The 16,695-nt window shown below is 36.2% G+C and overlaps 1 protein-coding gene across 6 annotated transcripts; it reads left to right on the forward strand.

Moving 5' to 3' along the window:
- The first annotated feature begins 718 nt into the window (after positions 1-718).
- Positions 719-16,375, forward strand: LOC106756265 (universal stress protein PHOS34-like). Of its 6 annotated transcripts, none has more exons than XR_002667197.1 (3): positions 720-1,569; positions 11,340-11,384; positions 11,551-11,956. XR_002667197.1 is itself a non-coding variant. In XM_022778692.1 (3 exons), the coding sequence occupies exons 1-2, from the start codon at positions 817-819 to the stop codon at positions 11,345-11,347; spliced, it is 735 nt and encodes a 244-aa protein (XP_022634413.1). In that variant the 5' UTR covers positions 721-816; the 3' UTR covers positions 11,348-11,384; positions 16,357-16,375. The 6 variants fall into 6 exon arrangements, 5 of the variants coding, with proteins under 5 accessions (XP_022634410.1, XP_022634411.1, XP_022634413.1 ...); XM_022778692.1 differs by lacking the exon at positions 11,551-11,956 and adding an exon at positions 16,357-16,375 and having other exon boundaries at positions 721-1,543; XM_022778691.1 differs by lacking the exon at positions 11,551-11,956 and adding an exon at positions 12,848-12,936 and having other exon boundaries at positions 721-1,543.
- The last annotated feature ends 320 nt before the right edge of the window (positions 16,376-16,695 follow it).

A 16,695-nucleotide genomic window follows, 5' to 3' on the forward strand; every position in this document is an offset into this window, starting at 1 on the left:
AATTTCTCATACTTATTGTTTTACAATATTCTTTTCAACACTTTTTCACTCATCACTTATTATTTTTATAATTTAAAATATATATTTTATTTTATATTTTGAATTGTTTAATTTAAAACAAAAGATAAAATTGAAATTTTAAAAATATAAATATATATAAAGAAACGTCCTGGATGTAACTCACGAGTGGGCCATCGCGTAGGCTCAACCTGTTAACCCGAAGCCCAAATCGTAGTCCGTTTTATATATTTATAACAGGGGAGTTACTCCCTGTACCTCCCCAATTCCAACCCCCACCCCCCAATTTTTTTGGATTTTTTTTTAAATACAAAATTAATCTTTATGTTTTTTTTATTTTTACCGTTTTACACCTATTTACTAAAGTTAACCTACTCTTTTACAGTCCGCCTCAGTCAAAACACACAGACTCAAATTCCTCTCCTTCGTATTCCCACCCCCACCCCCACCAAAGCTTTTGAAACGCTCCTCCTCCAAACACTCTCTGCAACTCTCACTCTCCCATTTATACGTTAAAAATATATTTAAAAATAATACATCAAAACATATAAATTCNATTATTAAAATATNTGAAAATTAATATAAAAAGTAAACTAATAAAACAAATCTTAAAAATGGAATGGGGGGTGGGGGTTAGAATTGGGGAGGTACAGGGAGTAACCCCCTTATAACAGAAACCGTCACTCCAAATGTCTCGAAAAAAAAAAAAAAAACCACCATCCTTCAAATTGTTCTTTTTCATTTCTTCTCACTAACTAAGCTAAACATAACGCAAAAATCTCTAGAACCTTGAAAAAAATGCAGCCTTACCAGAACCCTCCCTCACTGGATTCCGACCCGCAGCTGCCCCAAATCAAAATCCACCATCCCTCTTCCCCCCGCCACCCCTCCCCTGCGGCCGCTACCCCCACGCCCACTGCTGGCGCGCGCCGCAAAATCGGCGTGGCCGTGGACCTCTCCGACGAGAGCGCCTACGCGGTGCGCTGGGCCGTGCAGCACTACATCCGCCCCGGTGACGCCGTGATCCTGCTCCACGTCAGCCCTACGAACGTCCTCTTTGGCGCCGACTGGGGCTCTATCGACCTCTCCATAAACACCGACCCCAATTCCGACGAGGAGGCGGTCAACGCCGTCAACAACAACGACCACACCACCAAGCGCAAGCTCGAGGACGACTTCGATGCGTTCACGGCGTCAAAGGCCGCGGATCTCGCCAAACCGTTAAGGGAAGTGCAGATTCCGTACAAGATCCACATCGTGAAGGACCACGACATGAAGGAGAGACTGTGTTTGGAGGTGGAGAGGCTCGGGCTGAGCGCTGTCATCATGGGGAGTCGCGGGTTTGGTGCTGTGAGACGCGGGAGCGATGGGAGGCTCGGGAGTGTGAGTGATTACTGTGTGCATCACTGTGTTTGTCCTGTGGTTGTTGTGCGTTATCCTGATGATGTTGCTGCGACGGCTGAGGCGGTTGTGGCGGTGAAGGAGGCGGATGAGGGCGAGGCGGTGATCCAGCCCCACAAGAAAGGTTAGGGGCTTTCAGCTTCTTCATTAGTTGAGTTTGTCTTCACGGCTTCAAACTGCGTTTTGTCTTTTGAATACATTAATTAAATATTGCGGTAGGGTTGACATTTGTTGGAAATTTTGGGATATGTTGGCTGTTGTAGCAAAAGGTGAAAGAGCCTAATGCCATGAGCATTCACTATAGTCTTATGGAGCTGTGTTTTCTAATCTGATTTATTTTCTTCTCCCATTCCCTATTATTTAATCCCGTATCTCTTATCTTAACTGACGTATCCCTTATCTCTTATTTTAACTGCCCCGTTTTATTCATGGAAGTGTTGCTTGACTCGTAAGATTGCTGCCCCCTATATTCTTTTCACGTAGGATGGAATGGATGGTTGACAAGGCTCTCAGGATTCTCTTCCCGTAGGGATGGTTGACACGGCACTTGGAGTCAACTCCCGAGGTCGATATTCACCAAACGGCTGAATAGACTGGCATTTCACCGATAATACTATTCATAGGTCAGGTCATCCTAAGGATAGACATAGAGAGCAAAAGTGGCAAAAGTATTGGTAAATACTTCTCATAGGTCATGTTGGTCTAAGGATACACATTGAGAGCAAAAGTGTTGTATTTTGGCATCCTCTGATAGTATAGATCACCTCAGTTGGTCATGTTGGCTTAAGGATAGACAGAGAGACCAAAATTGTTGGTGTTTTGGCATCCAAACAATGTGTCATACTAGACTGTTCACAAACAACATGACCCAAACATCATCTCTTTCACATTAATAAACACTCCTGTAAAAGGGCATTTTGGGGTTGTTGCTTTTTCTTTCCCTCTTGATTGTTGCAGCCAGTGCAACACTTTTGTGTTGTCACGTTTAAAGTAAAGACTTCTTAGCCATGTCGTCTCTAGTATGAGTTCTTGCTTTTAGGCTCTACATTTTGAAAAACCTTGAGCCTAAGGTGTGGTTCATCTAGTATGTGACGTGTTGTTCAATTGTTGAAATACCAACACTTTTCATATGTATGTCAGTCCTTAGGTTGACCTGACCCATGAGTAGTATTAACATTGAAACGTTTGTTCTCAGTCTCTTTTTGACCATAGCTCGAAACCCCATGATATGTGGTTTTCAATTGTTTGGCTAATATTGACTTCTAGAGTTGACTCTAAGAACAATGCTGTTTATTGCTGAATCATCCCTACGTGATGCAAATATAGGGCACACATAAGGTTCAATTAATACATTGCAATCTTACGAGTCAAACAATACTACCATGAAGAAACAGATGAAGAATCAGGGCAGTTAAGATAGAGGATGCGTTCTCCCTCTACATAGAGGGATTACACAATAGGGACAAGGAAAATCAAATTAGAAAACATAGTTCCATTACCAATAGTGAGTGCTTCCAGCATTTGGCACTTTTAGCTTTTGCTAGAATAGTCATCTAGCGACAAACTACCATACATGATAAGTTTGTTAATTTTTACACCAATTCCTTGAAAGTTGTATCTATCATGATTTTGATTGATTCTTGGTGTTTTACACTATCCATGCATAGAAATTACTCTCTGAACATAAACTAATTGTGTTAAAATAACACACTTATTACCAAATATATTCAGCTAACAAATAGCATTTGAAAACTTACAAGGTTACGTTGGACACATTAGGTCCTATCTTCGTCTTCATCCATGTCACTATACCATCTCTTCATTGCAATGCAACAAAGATGTTAAACAGTGAATTTCAATTGAAATTCAAGAAACAGTGCCATGCCAATTGAGTGAAAAATTCCAAGATGAAAGCATGTAGTGATTTTACTTGGTTCTTTGGCTATGATATATATGCTCTTTTTCTTTCTTACTAAGTTAATCTACAACAGGTGGTGGTGCACTCTTGGGCTAGGCACATTCCTCTCTAGGTCTATCTTATCTAATTGAAGTCAACCGAGTCACATAGAGTATGGCGTGAGTTTTAACTGAGTCGATTGCTTGAGTCCATAGGCTACCTCTCCTATCCGCTTCTCTACAAGGTCTACTTTCTTCTTCCTTCAGACCGGGCCAAGCCTTTAGTTTAAGTAGGTTTGGGCTAGGTTGTTGCACTCCTTGTCTTGGTATAAAAGTAGGTTGATGGGTGAGCCTCTCCTATTGCAATGGTGCAAGGCATTAAAGGTTGTCGCCCTGTGGCCAACTCAAACGGGGTAAAGTTCGACACGAAGGTCGTCAGTTGTTAATTTATAGCAACATGGAGCTATATCCAACAACTCGCAAGGCCTATGGATGCCATGGACAAAGAAAACCATGGGAACCCTTGTACTTTGTATACTTGAGATTGAAATAGAAAATTTCTAGAGGGACAATGAGATCCCTCTCACTATCTTCTATATATAATGAAAATACAAGAGTGCATGGAATAGTAAGGGATTGCATTAGACACCTAGATGCATAACTAGCTATGACTAATAAATATTCTAGCATACTACACCTTGTCTAGGCTAAATGATGATACATAGATATAACTATTCTAACACTCTTCCTCAAGTTGGAGTGTATAGGTTAAATGTATCAAGCTTGGAACAAATAAACTTAATTTGAAATGCTCTTAAAGACTTGGTCAACACATCTGCGAGTTGGTTATTTGATCCAACAAACTTGGTATATATTTCTTTTGTTAGGAACTTTACACAAACAAATTGACAATCAATTTTTATATCTTTCGTTCTCTCGTGAAACACTGGATTTGATGCAATGTGGAGAGTAACTTCGTTATCGCAATACATTTTCATAGTTGGATGTCACAGAAGCTAAGTTCTTGAAGGAACTGCTTTACCCATATAAGTTCACATGTTAGTGGTGTTATTGCCTTATTTCGAGTTCAATGGTTGATTGAGCCATTACATTTTGTTTCTTGCTTTTTCATGAAATAATGTTTCTTCCATTGAAAACAGGATATCCAGCAGTCGATCTTCTGCCAATAGGTGAATTTGTTCAATATGCATCATAGTATCCAAAGACCTAAAGGCTTCCTTCTCACAATTTAGGGTAGAATCTTATATATTATTATCTTTGGAACACAATCCATAAATACAAGGCTAGGAAGCTATTTTAGGAAGCATAATAATAACTCCTAGACAACCAAATCCCTATGATTCAGGATATCCCTATTATGTACAATAATTATAATCTGTTAAATAAGGAAAATAAATATAACTAATATAAAAATGATTTTGACAAAAATAAAACAAATTCTAACACTCTCTCAAGCTGATGAATAAGTATTTTCCATTCCTAGCTTGGAAACAATACTCTCAAAGTTGTTGCTATTTAGCCCCTTCGTTAGAATATATGTAAGGTTGTCTTGTGAAGAGACATATGGAGTGCAAATTAGACCACTCTCTAATTTTTCTTTGATAAAATGTCTGTCAGTCTAAATATGTTTGGTTTTATCATGATGCACTGGATTATGAGCTATGCTAATAGTGGATTTGTATTTGTTATCACAATAGAGTCTCATTCGTTCATTCAATTTTTTTCCTAAGTTTGGCAAGATGATCTTCAGCCAAAGTAGTTCACATATCCCTTGTCCCATTGTCCAGAATTATGCTTCAACACTGGATCTAGCTATTACATTTTGTTTTTTACTTTTCCAAGTCACGAGATTCCCTCCAAGGAAAGTGCAATATCCTGTAGTTGACCTCTTATCTACAATTGACCTTGCATAGTCTATATTTGTATATGCTTCTAGACTTACATTCCCATTTCGTTCAAACAAAATTCTCGTGCCTGGGTTCCTTTCAAATAGTGTACAATTTTTAGTGCAACTTGTAAGTAAACCTCCTTTGGTGCATGAATTGGATAACTAGACTCACGACGAAATCAACACTAGGTCTAGTGTGAGATAAATAAATCAGTCTACCCACTGGCCTTTGGTACATTTCCTTGTCAACCGCAGTAACTTCTTTTGCATTTTCCAATTTCATGCTAGGATCAATTGGTATACTTGCAGGCTTGCATGTTGTGTTACTAGTTTCTTTCAACAAATCAGTAATGTATTTCTGTTGATATGAATAATCCCTTTTTAGAATAGGCCACATCAATTCCAAAAAAGTAATTCAAATTTTCCAAGGTCTTAATTTCAAATTCCTTGGCTAGATGTTGGCCTAACAACTTTTGCTCCTCCTCATCATCATATGTCACTATAATATCATCACATAAACTAGTAACATGGTTACTCCCCTTGACTTAGAGTGTTTAGTGAACAGGTTGTGGTCTCCTTGACTTTGCTTAAAGCCTAGACCTATCATAACTTTAGTAAACCTCCCAAATCATGCTCGTGATGATTGTTCCAGCCCATTCAAAGCCTTTTTCCCTTATATCCAGGGGGCAATTCCATATAAATCTCCTTTTCAATTTTTTTATGAAGGAAAACATTTTTAACATCAAATTGATGCAAGTTCCAACCATAATTAGTCGCTAGAGATAATATCACCTTAACAGTGTTCATTTTTGCAACTGGAGCAAAGGTTTCCATGTAATCCACTCCATAGGTTTGAGTGAATCCCTTAGCTACTAACCTTGCTTTGTACCTCAATGGACCCATGAGCCTTATATTTTATAGTATATACCCATTTCTTTTTTTTCATTTAGGAGAGCAACCACATCCCAAATACTATTTCTTTTCTAACGCTTCCATCGTCACATCCATGGCTTGTTTCCATTTCTTATCACTCATTGCCTCATATATAGAGGTTGGTGTGGTTGTGGTGTTTAGGCTTGTGAGGAAGGCTTTATGGATAGGTGAGAAGTTTTTAAATGATAAGTAATTGGCTAGAGGGAGAAGTTTTTAAATGATAAGTAATTGGCTAGAGGGTATATTGGCTTGATGGTACATTCCTAGTCTCTTTCCTAATGGGGTTCATGTAGATTCTGAAAATCATAGGTTGATTCAATGGATATTAAAAGATTAGGGTTAGTTACCTCATCTAATGCTGGGTTGGATTGTTGGATATGTACAAGTTCTGGAATGACCTTTGTCTTCTTTGTATAAACCAATTTTTTCCCAAATCTTACATCAGCTCCATCTTGAGTGGGTTCCTTCTCAGCTGTTATGCTTTTAGTTCTTATTTCTGGTCCTAAACTTAAGTCAAGGAACATAAGAAAATCATCTTCATTTCTTGGAGTCTTCCCTGTAGATGATCTTGGTGGAAGTAACTTTGGGGGTTCAAAAAAGGTGACATTTCTGGACACAATTTTTTGGATGGTGAGTGATAGTATTTATATCTTTTTTGTGTTGATGAGATCCTATGAAAACACATATTAAGGCTCTAGATCAAGTTTACCTCTATCACTAATGTGCACATGGACAAAAGAAACACACCTAAATATTCTTGGAATAAGGTGGTTGGATGTGGACACATTAGGATAAAAAGAGGACCAAACCTCCATAGAGCTTTTGGAAGCTAGAATACTAGAATGTAGTCTATTAATTAGATAACAAGCAGTGAGAATAGCCTCTCCCAAAAACATTTTAGGAACCTTATGTTGAAAAAGAAGGGTTTGTGTTTGGTTTAGAAGGTCTCCATTTTTCCTCTGAGCAATCCCATTTTATTGAGGTGTTTTAACACAAGATGACTCATGAATGATGCCATCAAGTGGGAAAGTGTCACATAATCAAGGCTTTAAACTTAAGTATACCCTTTTGCAACTAACCGGGCTTTGAGCATATCAAGTTCACCATCAGGATTGACTTTAGTTGCATACAGTCATTGACACCTAACCACCTTTTTGCCGAGGGAAAGGGCACGAGCTTCCGAGTATTACTTTGGTCAAGATTATACAGTTCTGCAATCATGACTTGTCGACATCCAGGATGATCAAATGTTTTTTTCACATTTTTAGATATCACAACAGAAGACAATGAGGATAAAAGAGAATAATAAAAGCGCGACAATTTGTGATAGCTAAGAAAATTATAAATAGAATGAGGGTTTCCAGTATAATGAGTACCTATTCTGAGAGCAATGGGCCAACCTAAATCTTCTTCACCAGGAGGCATACTAGGAAGTGACGATGGAGAAGAATCTGAAGTAGGAGATTCATCATTTTCTAGAAGTGGACTATCCATTGGGGCCCTATGTTAGAGGATATTAATATGTGGAGAGGAGGGTATAGGTGGACTTCGATCAAGACTTGGATTGATAGAGACATTAGAGATATTGGACTCAACCACTAGAATAGGAAGGACCTATTAAGGGATATGAACATCTTGAACAAATAGAGAGAAGTAAGACATGTAGTACCTTTTGAAGTCGAGAATAGTCCAAGAAGACACATTTGATAACACGAGCGAAAAACTTGTCCAACTTTGGAGACTCGTGAACAAAACATACACAACCAAAAACTCGAGGAGAGGTGTGAAAGGAAGGATCATTTGGAAAGAGAATGGAGAAAGGGACTTTATGATTGAGAGAGGAGGAGGGCATCCAATGAAAACATGTAGTTAAAATGGCATCCTCCTATGATGGACAGGAATATGAACACAAAGCAAAAGGGTACAAGCAGTTTCAACCAAGTGTCAATATTTTCTTCTTGTTATACCATTTTGCTGTGGTGTATAAGGACAAGTGGACTGACTGATGTAATATACCATGAGAACTCAAGATTGAAAAAAAGAGGACGGGAAGTACTCTTTAGCATTGCCACTTAAGATTTTGATTCCTTAACTAAATTGGTTCTTAATTTCATTAAAAAAAGATGTGAAGATGGGTAACTGTTGTAATTAGAGGAAATATCTTTTTAATTAAAGAAGATATTTATAGTCTTTCTAATTAGAGAAAATAGATGTGTAATTTTCTAGATTATTTTGTTTTCCTATTTTCCTATTTTCCTATTTTAGAAGATTAGATTGTTACAAATAGAGAAAAGAAGAATGTGATTGACATGATTAAGAATAATATAGTCATTCTTATTTTCAATTCGGTGTCAGAGCTCCCGATCTTGGGGGCTTCGTTTCCGTGTAACAGTAGTCGTCGTCGTTGACTAGGGTTGTTCATAAGGCAGAAAGGTGAGCCCAACTCTGGCGAACCCAACATCGGAAGTCGCTTCGGGAAAGAAGCATTCACGCATCGCCACACATCACCACCGTCGCTAGCATGTGTAGCTCACATGCCTAATTCCGGTGAGACCCACTTCAAGTGCTTTCTCCCCCTGAAGTGGTGGACTGACATAACATGATTGTTTGATGAAAGGTGACATCCATGGTAATAAAGACGTGACAATCCTGAGAATGATAACATTTGTACCTTTTTTATTAGGATATCTAATAAAGACACATTTAAGAGCTCTGGGATCTAGTTTATCACGTTAGGATGATGAGAGTGAACAAAAACAACACATCCGAAGACTCGACTAGAGACTCGTTATTAGAGAAGAAGGAACAAAAGAAAATTGATGAGATGTAACCTATTGATGAGATGTGATAGTTAACACAACTTTTCTGAGTAATTTTTTGGAACAGACATTTGAAAAAGAAAAACTCTAGTTATTTCAAGAAGATGATGATTCTTTCTTTGTGCAACCTTATTTTGTTGAGGGGTGTTTTTACAGGTTAGTTCATGAACAATACTATTATGGGACAAAAAATTGAAAATTTATGATTCACATATTTTGTACCATTATCAGACCTATTTCTTTTGATATCTTTTCCAAATTGATTTTGGACAAGATGGAAAAAATTAACAAAAATTTGAAAAACTTCTGATTTATTATGAGTACAATCGTCAATAGAGGTAATGAATCATTTGACTCTAGAAATAGATTCTATGACGAGACCCCAAATATCAAAGTGAATTAAAACAAAGGGAGAAGGACTCTTTTTATTACTAATAGGATAAGATGCATGATACTGACAATTGACAAATATCAAAATTAAAAGACTCAACAATTCCTTGGTAAACAAATGTGGAAACAAGGACATGATAAAACTAAATGAAGGATGCCCAAGCCTTTAAAGATGTAATCACATTTGGGAATTTGCCCACGTCTCAAATGTAACTTGTTGACTCATGCTTTTTGTGTTTCTTTGGTCTTCCAACTCCAAAAGATACAACCTACTTTGCTCCTTAGCATTTAAAATCGTCTTCCTTGTGGCAAGGTTTTGAAAAACACAATAAGTTGGAAAAAATGTTACCGAACAATTTAAATCCTCTATGAGTTTTTGCATTGAGATAAGACTATTAACTAATTGAGAAACATGTAAAACATCCTTCAATACAATAGATGAGTCCAAAATTATATTTCTAGAGTCGCATATAGGTATATCCTGACCATATGTTGCTCTTTATTTCATATGAGTCGAAGGACACACTAAAAGGTGTCATATGATCAGTTGCTCTCGAATCAAGGATCCAAATACCTTGAGACACTTGACCAATAATATTGAGACAAATCTTACCTTTTATGGATATAGTATATGATCCAGAGGGCTTACTCGTTGATTCGACCATTGCTTTCAAGCACTCGAGTTCCTCCTTATAAGCTTTCATATCAAGATCTCGAGGTGGTGAAGGACTAGATAGATTCGTGGCTTCCTGTTTTAAGGTAGTATGATCCATCTTTGAATAGACCCTTTGTTGTTTCTTATGCGCTTGAGAACATTCTTTCTTCTATGGAGTTTGAAGCATGTTTCTTTGGTATGTCTAGATTTTTTTACAGTATGAACAATAGTTCCCATGAGTACCTTTTTCAAACGACTTTCCCTCAGTATTTGTTCCCTTATGGACTCCTTTCCAGTTGTCATGGCAGAGCTTGTGTTGGAGATCCCCCCATTAAGCATGACAGTTCTCCGAGTTTCTTCTCGTCTTACCATAAAAAAACTTCTGATAGGGATGGTAATTTTTCTCTTACAAAAATCTGTACCCAGATTGAGTCGTACTCATGATTTAGGCCATGGAGAAATTTAAAAATTCTTCCCTTTTCAATGAATTCACCAAGTGCGGCAACATCTGTTTTACACATCTTTGTTGTTTGGTTCTGATCGAATTCTATCTAAAGTCCATTCAAGATTCCGTGATATTCTGATACAGAAAGGGAGCCCTGTTTTGTATTAAATAGCATCTGTTTTACACATCTTTATTGTTTTGTTCTAATCGAATTCCATCCAAAGTCCATTCAAGATTCCGTGATATTCTGATACAGAAAGAGAGTCCTGTTTTGTATTAAATATCCTGCTTTCAATGTCAAATACGTAGCAAGATCCTTTTTTAATAAAAAGGTACTTTGTAAATCATCCTATATTTCTTTTACAAAAGAATGAAACATATAATTTCTACTTATTACAGGAATCATGGATTGCCACATCCAAGTCATAATTAGTGAATCTTCATTGTCCCAAATTGGAAAGTGAGTGTCCTTTGGTTATGGGCCAACTCCATCTATGTGATCAAGACACTAATAGGAAATGAAATGTATGCCATAGAAGAAAATTCTTAATAAAAAGTAGTTAGGGGGCTTTTATGTAAAGGATGAAAACTGGGTAGCTTCTACTAATATGAATATTTAATGTATTTCTGGGGTTGAATGTTGATTCAGTTGATTTATTTCTATGAAAAAATCATTTTAAATATGCTTTGGTTATTTTGAAGTCTTCTAACAGATCGTCGTGATTTGTATGTTCCACTTATTTAAAAGTCACATCTGCAGTTGATTTCACTATGTTTGATTGTCGATATTTGGTTATCTTCATTGACTTCAATTGATTTATGCTGTTTGTGAAACTGAAAATTAACTTCATATTTGTTTGTTGCTTTGGGCAGAGGATTAGTCGGAGACAACTCATCACTTCATCCGTGTCTCTGAAGGTATGTGCTTGGCTTCTTTTTGTCCGTACTTTGTGCATTTTGATGAAAAAGAACTTGTTAACAATTTTATATACTGTTTTTTGTTTAAACTTTCATATGGACTATCTTCATAAATATCTTGCATGTTAATTCCGCCCTTGTGATATTGTTTTTCACTGGATTACAGAATGTTTCTGATCCGAAGGGATATAGGTGGAAATGGTTGTGTAGAGTGCTCTCTTTCTCTTCCTGTCAGGTTGTACTTTGAGCATTTCCTGTGGAAAGATTATGGGTGATTTTGTATGGCTTGATCTGGGATCCTTTAGGCTTTGGAATAATGTTTTTTGTTCCGAAGTGGTATATACTTTCACGTAGATGTACAAGTTTGCCTGTGACTGCTTTTGGAGTTATTTTCCCATTCTGTATGCTGTGGGAAATCGGATTATCGTTATGTGAGCACTTGTTTAGATAATTTTATAGAGCTATGTTGATGGAACCATGACTCTTTTATTTTAGGCATGTCAACATGTTTACTCCTTGTTAGACATATGAATTGAGGTAAAATAATGCTGATAACGAATTGAATTTTATTATTCAGAATGTATAACATTAAAGAAATAAATTAGAATTGGTGAATTAGAGTTTAGATGTGTTGATAAATCAACCATTAATTTTTGCTAGTATAAAATACCTTATTTTCAAAATTTAAAATCAATCATTTTGCGCGTTGACATTTAATTGGAATTATTTTTTAGTTAGAAAAATGATAAATTGTAAATTGTAACTACAGTCATTATTTTTGCATTCTCAAATGAGGTTCTTCATAAAATAAAGACAAATTAGAATGAATTTCATATGTTTAGGAGCTTGAGATATATTAGATACAGTTAACGAGAGGGAGAAAAAGAGAAATTTAGAATATACTTCTAAAAACTATGTCCAACACGAAGCATATAAGACCTTATTATAAATTTGATATGGGACTTCATAGATTTTTTTTAGGTTTAAAACCTATTTTAGTTTTTATTTTCATCAATTTCTTTTAAAGTAGTTTTTTTTTGGGCGTTCAAAGTTGTTTTATTTTTGTAAATTTAATTTAATTTTTTTTTGCGATGTTTAAATTGTTAATGATACAATATACCTGTGAGTCATCAGTGAATGATATTATCCATTTATTTTGAGGTGGCTGCATATGACAGTTACGGTTTTTTAGTTTGCGATTTGGTTTTCTATGATGGTGCGAGGTTGGATTTTCCGATTTGAGATTTTTGGTTTGCGATTTTGGACTTGTGTTTACATATGGTTGATGTGAGGGTTTAGTGGTTTTTTGATGCTTCAATGGTTGATTGAGATGATGATTCATAAGTTGGGTTTTGTGGCTGTGTGGATCTGTGGTGGTTGAACGAATATAGTTGATTTGATTTAGAGTGGACGAGATGTTGAGTTTCATTTGTAATTTGTGATCTCTAGTTTTTTATGTGTAGATTCAAACTTGCAATGGGACTTTGTGTAGAGGAAGGACGAAATGTTAGGGTTTCATCGTGGTTTCTATTGATGGTGCTAAGAAGTGGTTGAAATTGTGGAAAAACACTAAAAGGGGCTTGACTAATGTTTTGGAAGACTTTTTGCAAATGATGTTTAACAACTTTGGTTGTGGCTGAACGATATATACAAGTTGTTAAACAATTGATTTACTAATAGCGCTTTGTTTATTGATCTTTGTTTGGTTCAAGAGCGCGTTTAGGACAATGTTAGTCAACATATGTTTTTGGAGTGTTGTTTATAGCTTTTAGCATATTTAACAAAAGTATCATTTTATACATTACTTTGCAAGATATAGTGAGAGTTCATTTAGCATTGTTTAATAATGTATAGCAACAGTGCGTTTAGCAAGATTCTCATATGACATATTTATGTTTTTACTAAAATATCATTTGATAATGTGTTTACTAAGATGTCGACGCTTTTGCTAAAACTTTTCTTTGAACATTCATATCTCACAACACTTTTTCAGAAGATGCTTCTCTTTCAACTATAATATTTTCACAAAGATAACACTTGTCAAATATTCATTTTACTTATATTTGTTTGTTAAACCTTAAAACATATGAGACTGTTAAGCGATCGGACCTTGTCTTAGAAATCTTCCTCTCTTCTTATAGCACTAATTAATTGTCTGATAACAATGTTATGTATTATATCTGATGGCAACCTCCTTGGTTAGGTTGGGCTAAAGCTAGAAGGATGCAATGGAGAGGGCCCCTTGAAGATATATGGTGCGAAAATGTGGGGATCATTAAGGGTAGGAGCTAAAAATGTGAAAGTTATGGTGTTTGTGTGGCTAAAAGCTCACAATCTTATGGTGGTTAAATGGTGATGGTGTGGTGTTTAAAGGCTCTAAGAGAGGTAAGGCTAATTCAAAGAGGAATATGATTAGAGGGGCCTCATGGGTTGTTCTAGTCTTGATCTTAAGATGAGTAGTATGGTCAAAAATTGGCAATATAACTTTACTCAACATCAAAGATGATTATAAGAGAGGAGACACCTCTATATATAGGCAAGGGTGTCTCCTAAAAGCCCTAAGCATAATCTCACACCTTTGCACTCATTGGTCGAAAATGAAGTCTTTTAAGGAGAGGACAAGTGTCCACAAATCCTTTCGAATGAAGGGAGAACATGTGGTCATTCATAAAGCAAAATCCTCTTTATTCCTAGAGTATGTGGCCACTACTAAAGTTAAATCCTCTCCAATGGAAGCATGACACATAACACATACTTTCCACATGATTCGGATGTCTAACTTGAGGAAAAACCCTATCCTAATTAGGCCTTACTACAAACCTTAAACAAACCTACCTACTTGGCTAAAACACATAGCCTAAGAAAACCTACATTTTCTTCAACCTCCCTAATAGCCTAAGAGAAAGAGCTTGCCTCACCTTGCATAAATGACTCCTAGCTTCTTCTTGAAATTGCTTAGGCCATAGCTAGGGGTATTCAATTAATATCTCTTCTCAAGAGTGAACTGTCATCCTTTAGTCTTAATGGTATATTCTTTCATTTTGTATATATGTTCTTTAGACGATGTTGTAACGCTTATTTCATTTGACAAATTTTTGTGCCTCTATATAGTGAGATTCACTTAGACACTTTTATACCCATCACTTTGTCAGTGTATATGTATCTTTAAGTACAATGTCTTGACAAGTCCATGTAGACTTTTCTTATTGATAAGACACTTTTACTTAGGGATATGTCATGTCATTTTAACTTATCTTTTTCACTTTTTAATATTTATACGCTTTGTGTGGCTTAAGATAATTCCTATGATTTTCACTCTAATTTGGCTTTACGCTTAGATGATTTTATGTTGTCCATTATCTAGTGTTCAAACACTCTTCCTTATGATTACTCGAGAATGAAATTTTATTCTTTATGAGATATATATATATATATATGTGTGTGTGTGTGTGTGTGTGTGTGTGTGTGTTCTTTCTATTTTCTTAGACATTTGATTACCCAAGATTATTTCGTTTACTGTTGTTGTTAAACTTCAAAACCAGAGATGCTTTAGATGATCCAGTCTATTCTCTAGACGATCTTGTCTCAACAATGGTGGTTGATAGAGGTTTTTGCGGTCGTTCATGGTTATGTTGTTGGTGGCTTCGGGTTTAATTTGGGTGGCTAGCCATGTAGGTTCGCACGGTTTGGTGTGCGATTAAGGGTTTTTCGCAAGTTGCTTGTGAGGTTGCATATCTGAAATTTACAGCTTGCTTTAAGAAGATGTTGGCTGTCTCGCGATAATGGTACAAGGAAGAAGATAATAGTTACGACGGTGTAGTAGTGGGGAGGGATAGTTTGGTGGCCGGTGATGTGGTGACGATAGAGTCCAGGATGGTGGGAAGAAGATGAGATGATGTGGCAACCATGTCATTCATTGATGGCTCTTGTAGACACTGTGTCGTTAACGATTTAAATGCCGTTAGGAAAAAGACCAAATTGAACAAAAATTATAAAAATCAGGATAACTTTGAACGTCCAAAAAAGTCGAGGACTACTTTGAATAAAACTGATAGAAATGAGGACTAAAATAGATATTAAATCATTTTTTTAATAAATTTACATGTTTATAATTTGATCCAACAAATTGAATACAAACTAATTTGAATAATAACTTTTTTCGAAAAAAAAAAAGATGATCATTTTTAATGTATGTCTCGTGGAATTTGATTAGAAGTAATTATTGTAAGAATTGTTTTTTTTTTCATACATGAGATGCATAATAAAGCCTTTACCAAGGGAGAATTAACCCAATTAACGAGGAAATTGGGGTATTCCCATTATATTAATAAAGCGTCCCGATATTTTGACACCATAATTTTAACACTGTTTTAACACTGCCACGTGTCGTGCTATGATTGGTTGATGTTATTTTTTTTTTGAAATTTTGATTTTTGATGTCAGTAGAGAGGATTAGAATTCAAAATTCAATTTCCCATTTTGCCCTTTAGGTCTTTCATGAGAGTGAGACCTTCTTTTTCCTATCATTTGTTCTTGTGACCTTCGTCGTTCTTCCATTCCTTCCATTTCTCCATCTGATTTAGTCTCATTCCGATGTGGTGGTCGGATTTTGTATTGATAGTCGTTGTGGCCATCATCATCGTTGTGCTGTTTTTTTTGTGTGCGTGTGTCTTGGAGGACGCATGGATGCTTCCAGTCATCAAGGTTGTTCGACGAGCAAGGTAAGTGTGTTTTTCCTTTCATTCTTTTTTGTTTGTGGTTATTTGGTGGTTATTTCCTTAGGTGTACCGTTTTGTGTTTGGGTATATCGTTTATGGGTTCTTTCAAGTAATAAGGTCAATTTTTTGTTCGTTGTGCGTTTGTTGAAAGGGGCAAATGGGCATTCTGTTTTTGTGAATTTTTTTGTTAAGTTTGTAGTTGTTTTTGTTTTAGGGTTTTGAAATTGTTGTAGTTTCGTTTGTGGTTGTTGCAGTTTACGGTTCGACACTCATTTTCCACGAACTATATTTCAACTTTGAACAAGCAATTGACAGAGGAGCAGCGAGCATTGATTTATGGGACTCCTTTTTGTGTAGAATGTTGGGTCTTCGAAGATTGGTTCAAGTGGGGGAGGGTGCATGGATACAGGGCTGCAACTCAAGTACCACATGTGTGACCTTATGATATGTTGAACGATTTTAAACTTTCCTTGTTGTTGAGATATGTTGTATTGTTGAAACATTTGTTTAGTAATTTGAATTGTAATGAATGTTATATTGAACTTCAATTTTGTGACATGGTATTGAAGTGAAATGAATGAGTTATGTCATTG

Source organism: Vigna radiata, chromosome 2, assembly GCF_000741045.1.
Source record: "Vigna radiata var. radiata cultivar VC1973A chromosome 2, Vradiata_ver6, whole genome shotgun sequence".
NCBI classification, from domain to species: domain Eukaryota; kingdom Viridiplantae; phylum Streptophyta; class Magnoliopsida; order Fabales; family Fabaceae; genus Vigna; species Vigna radiata.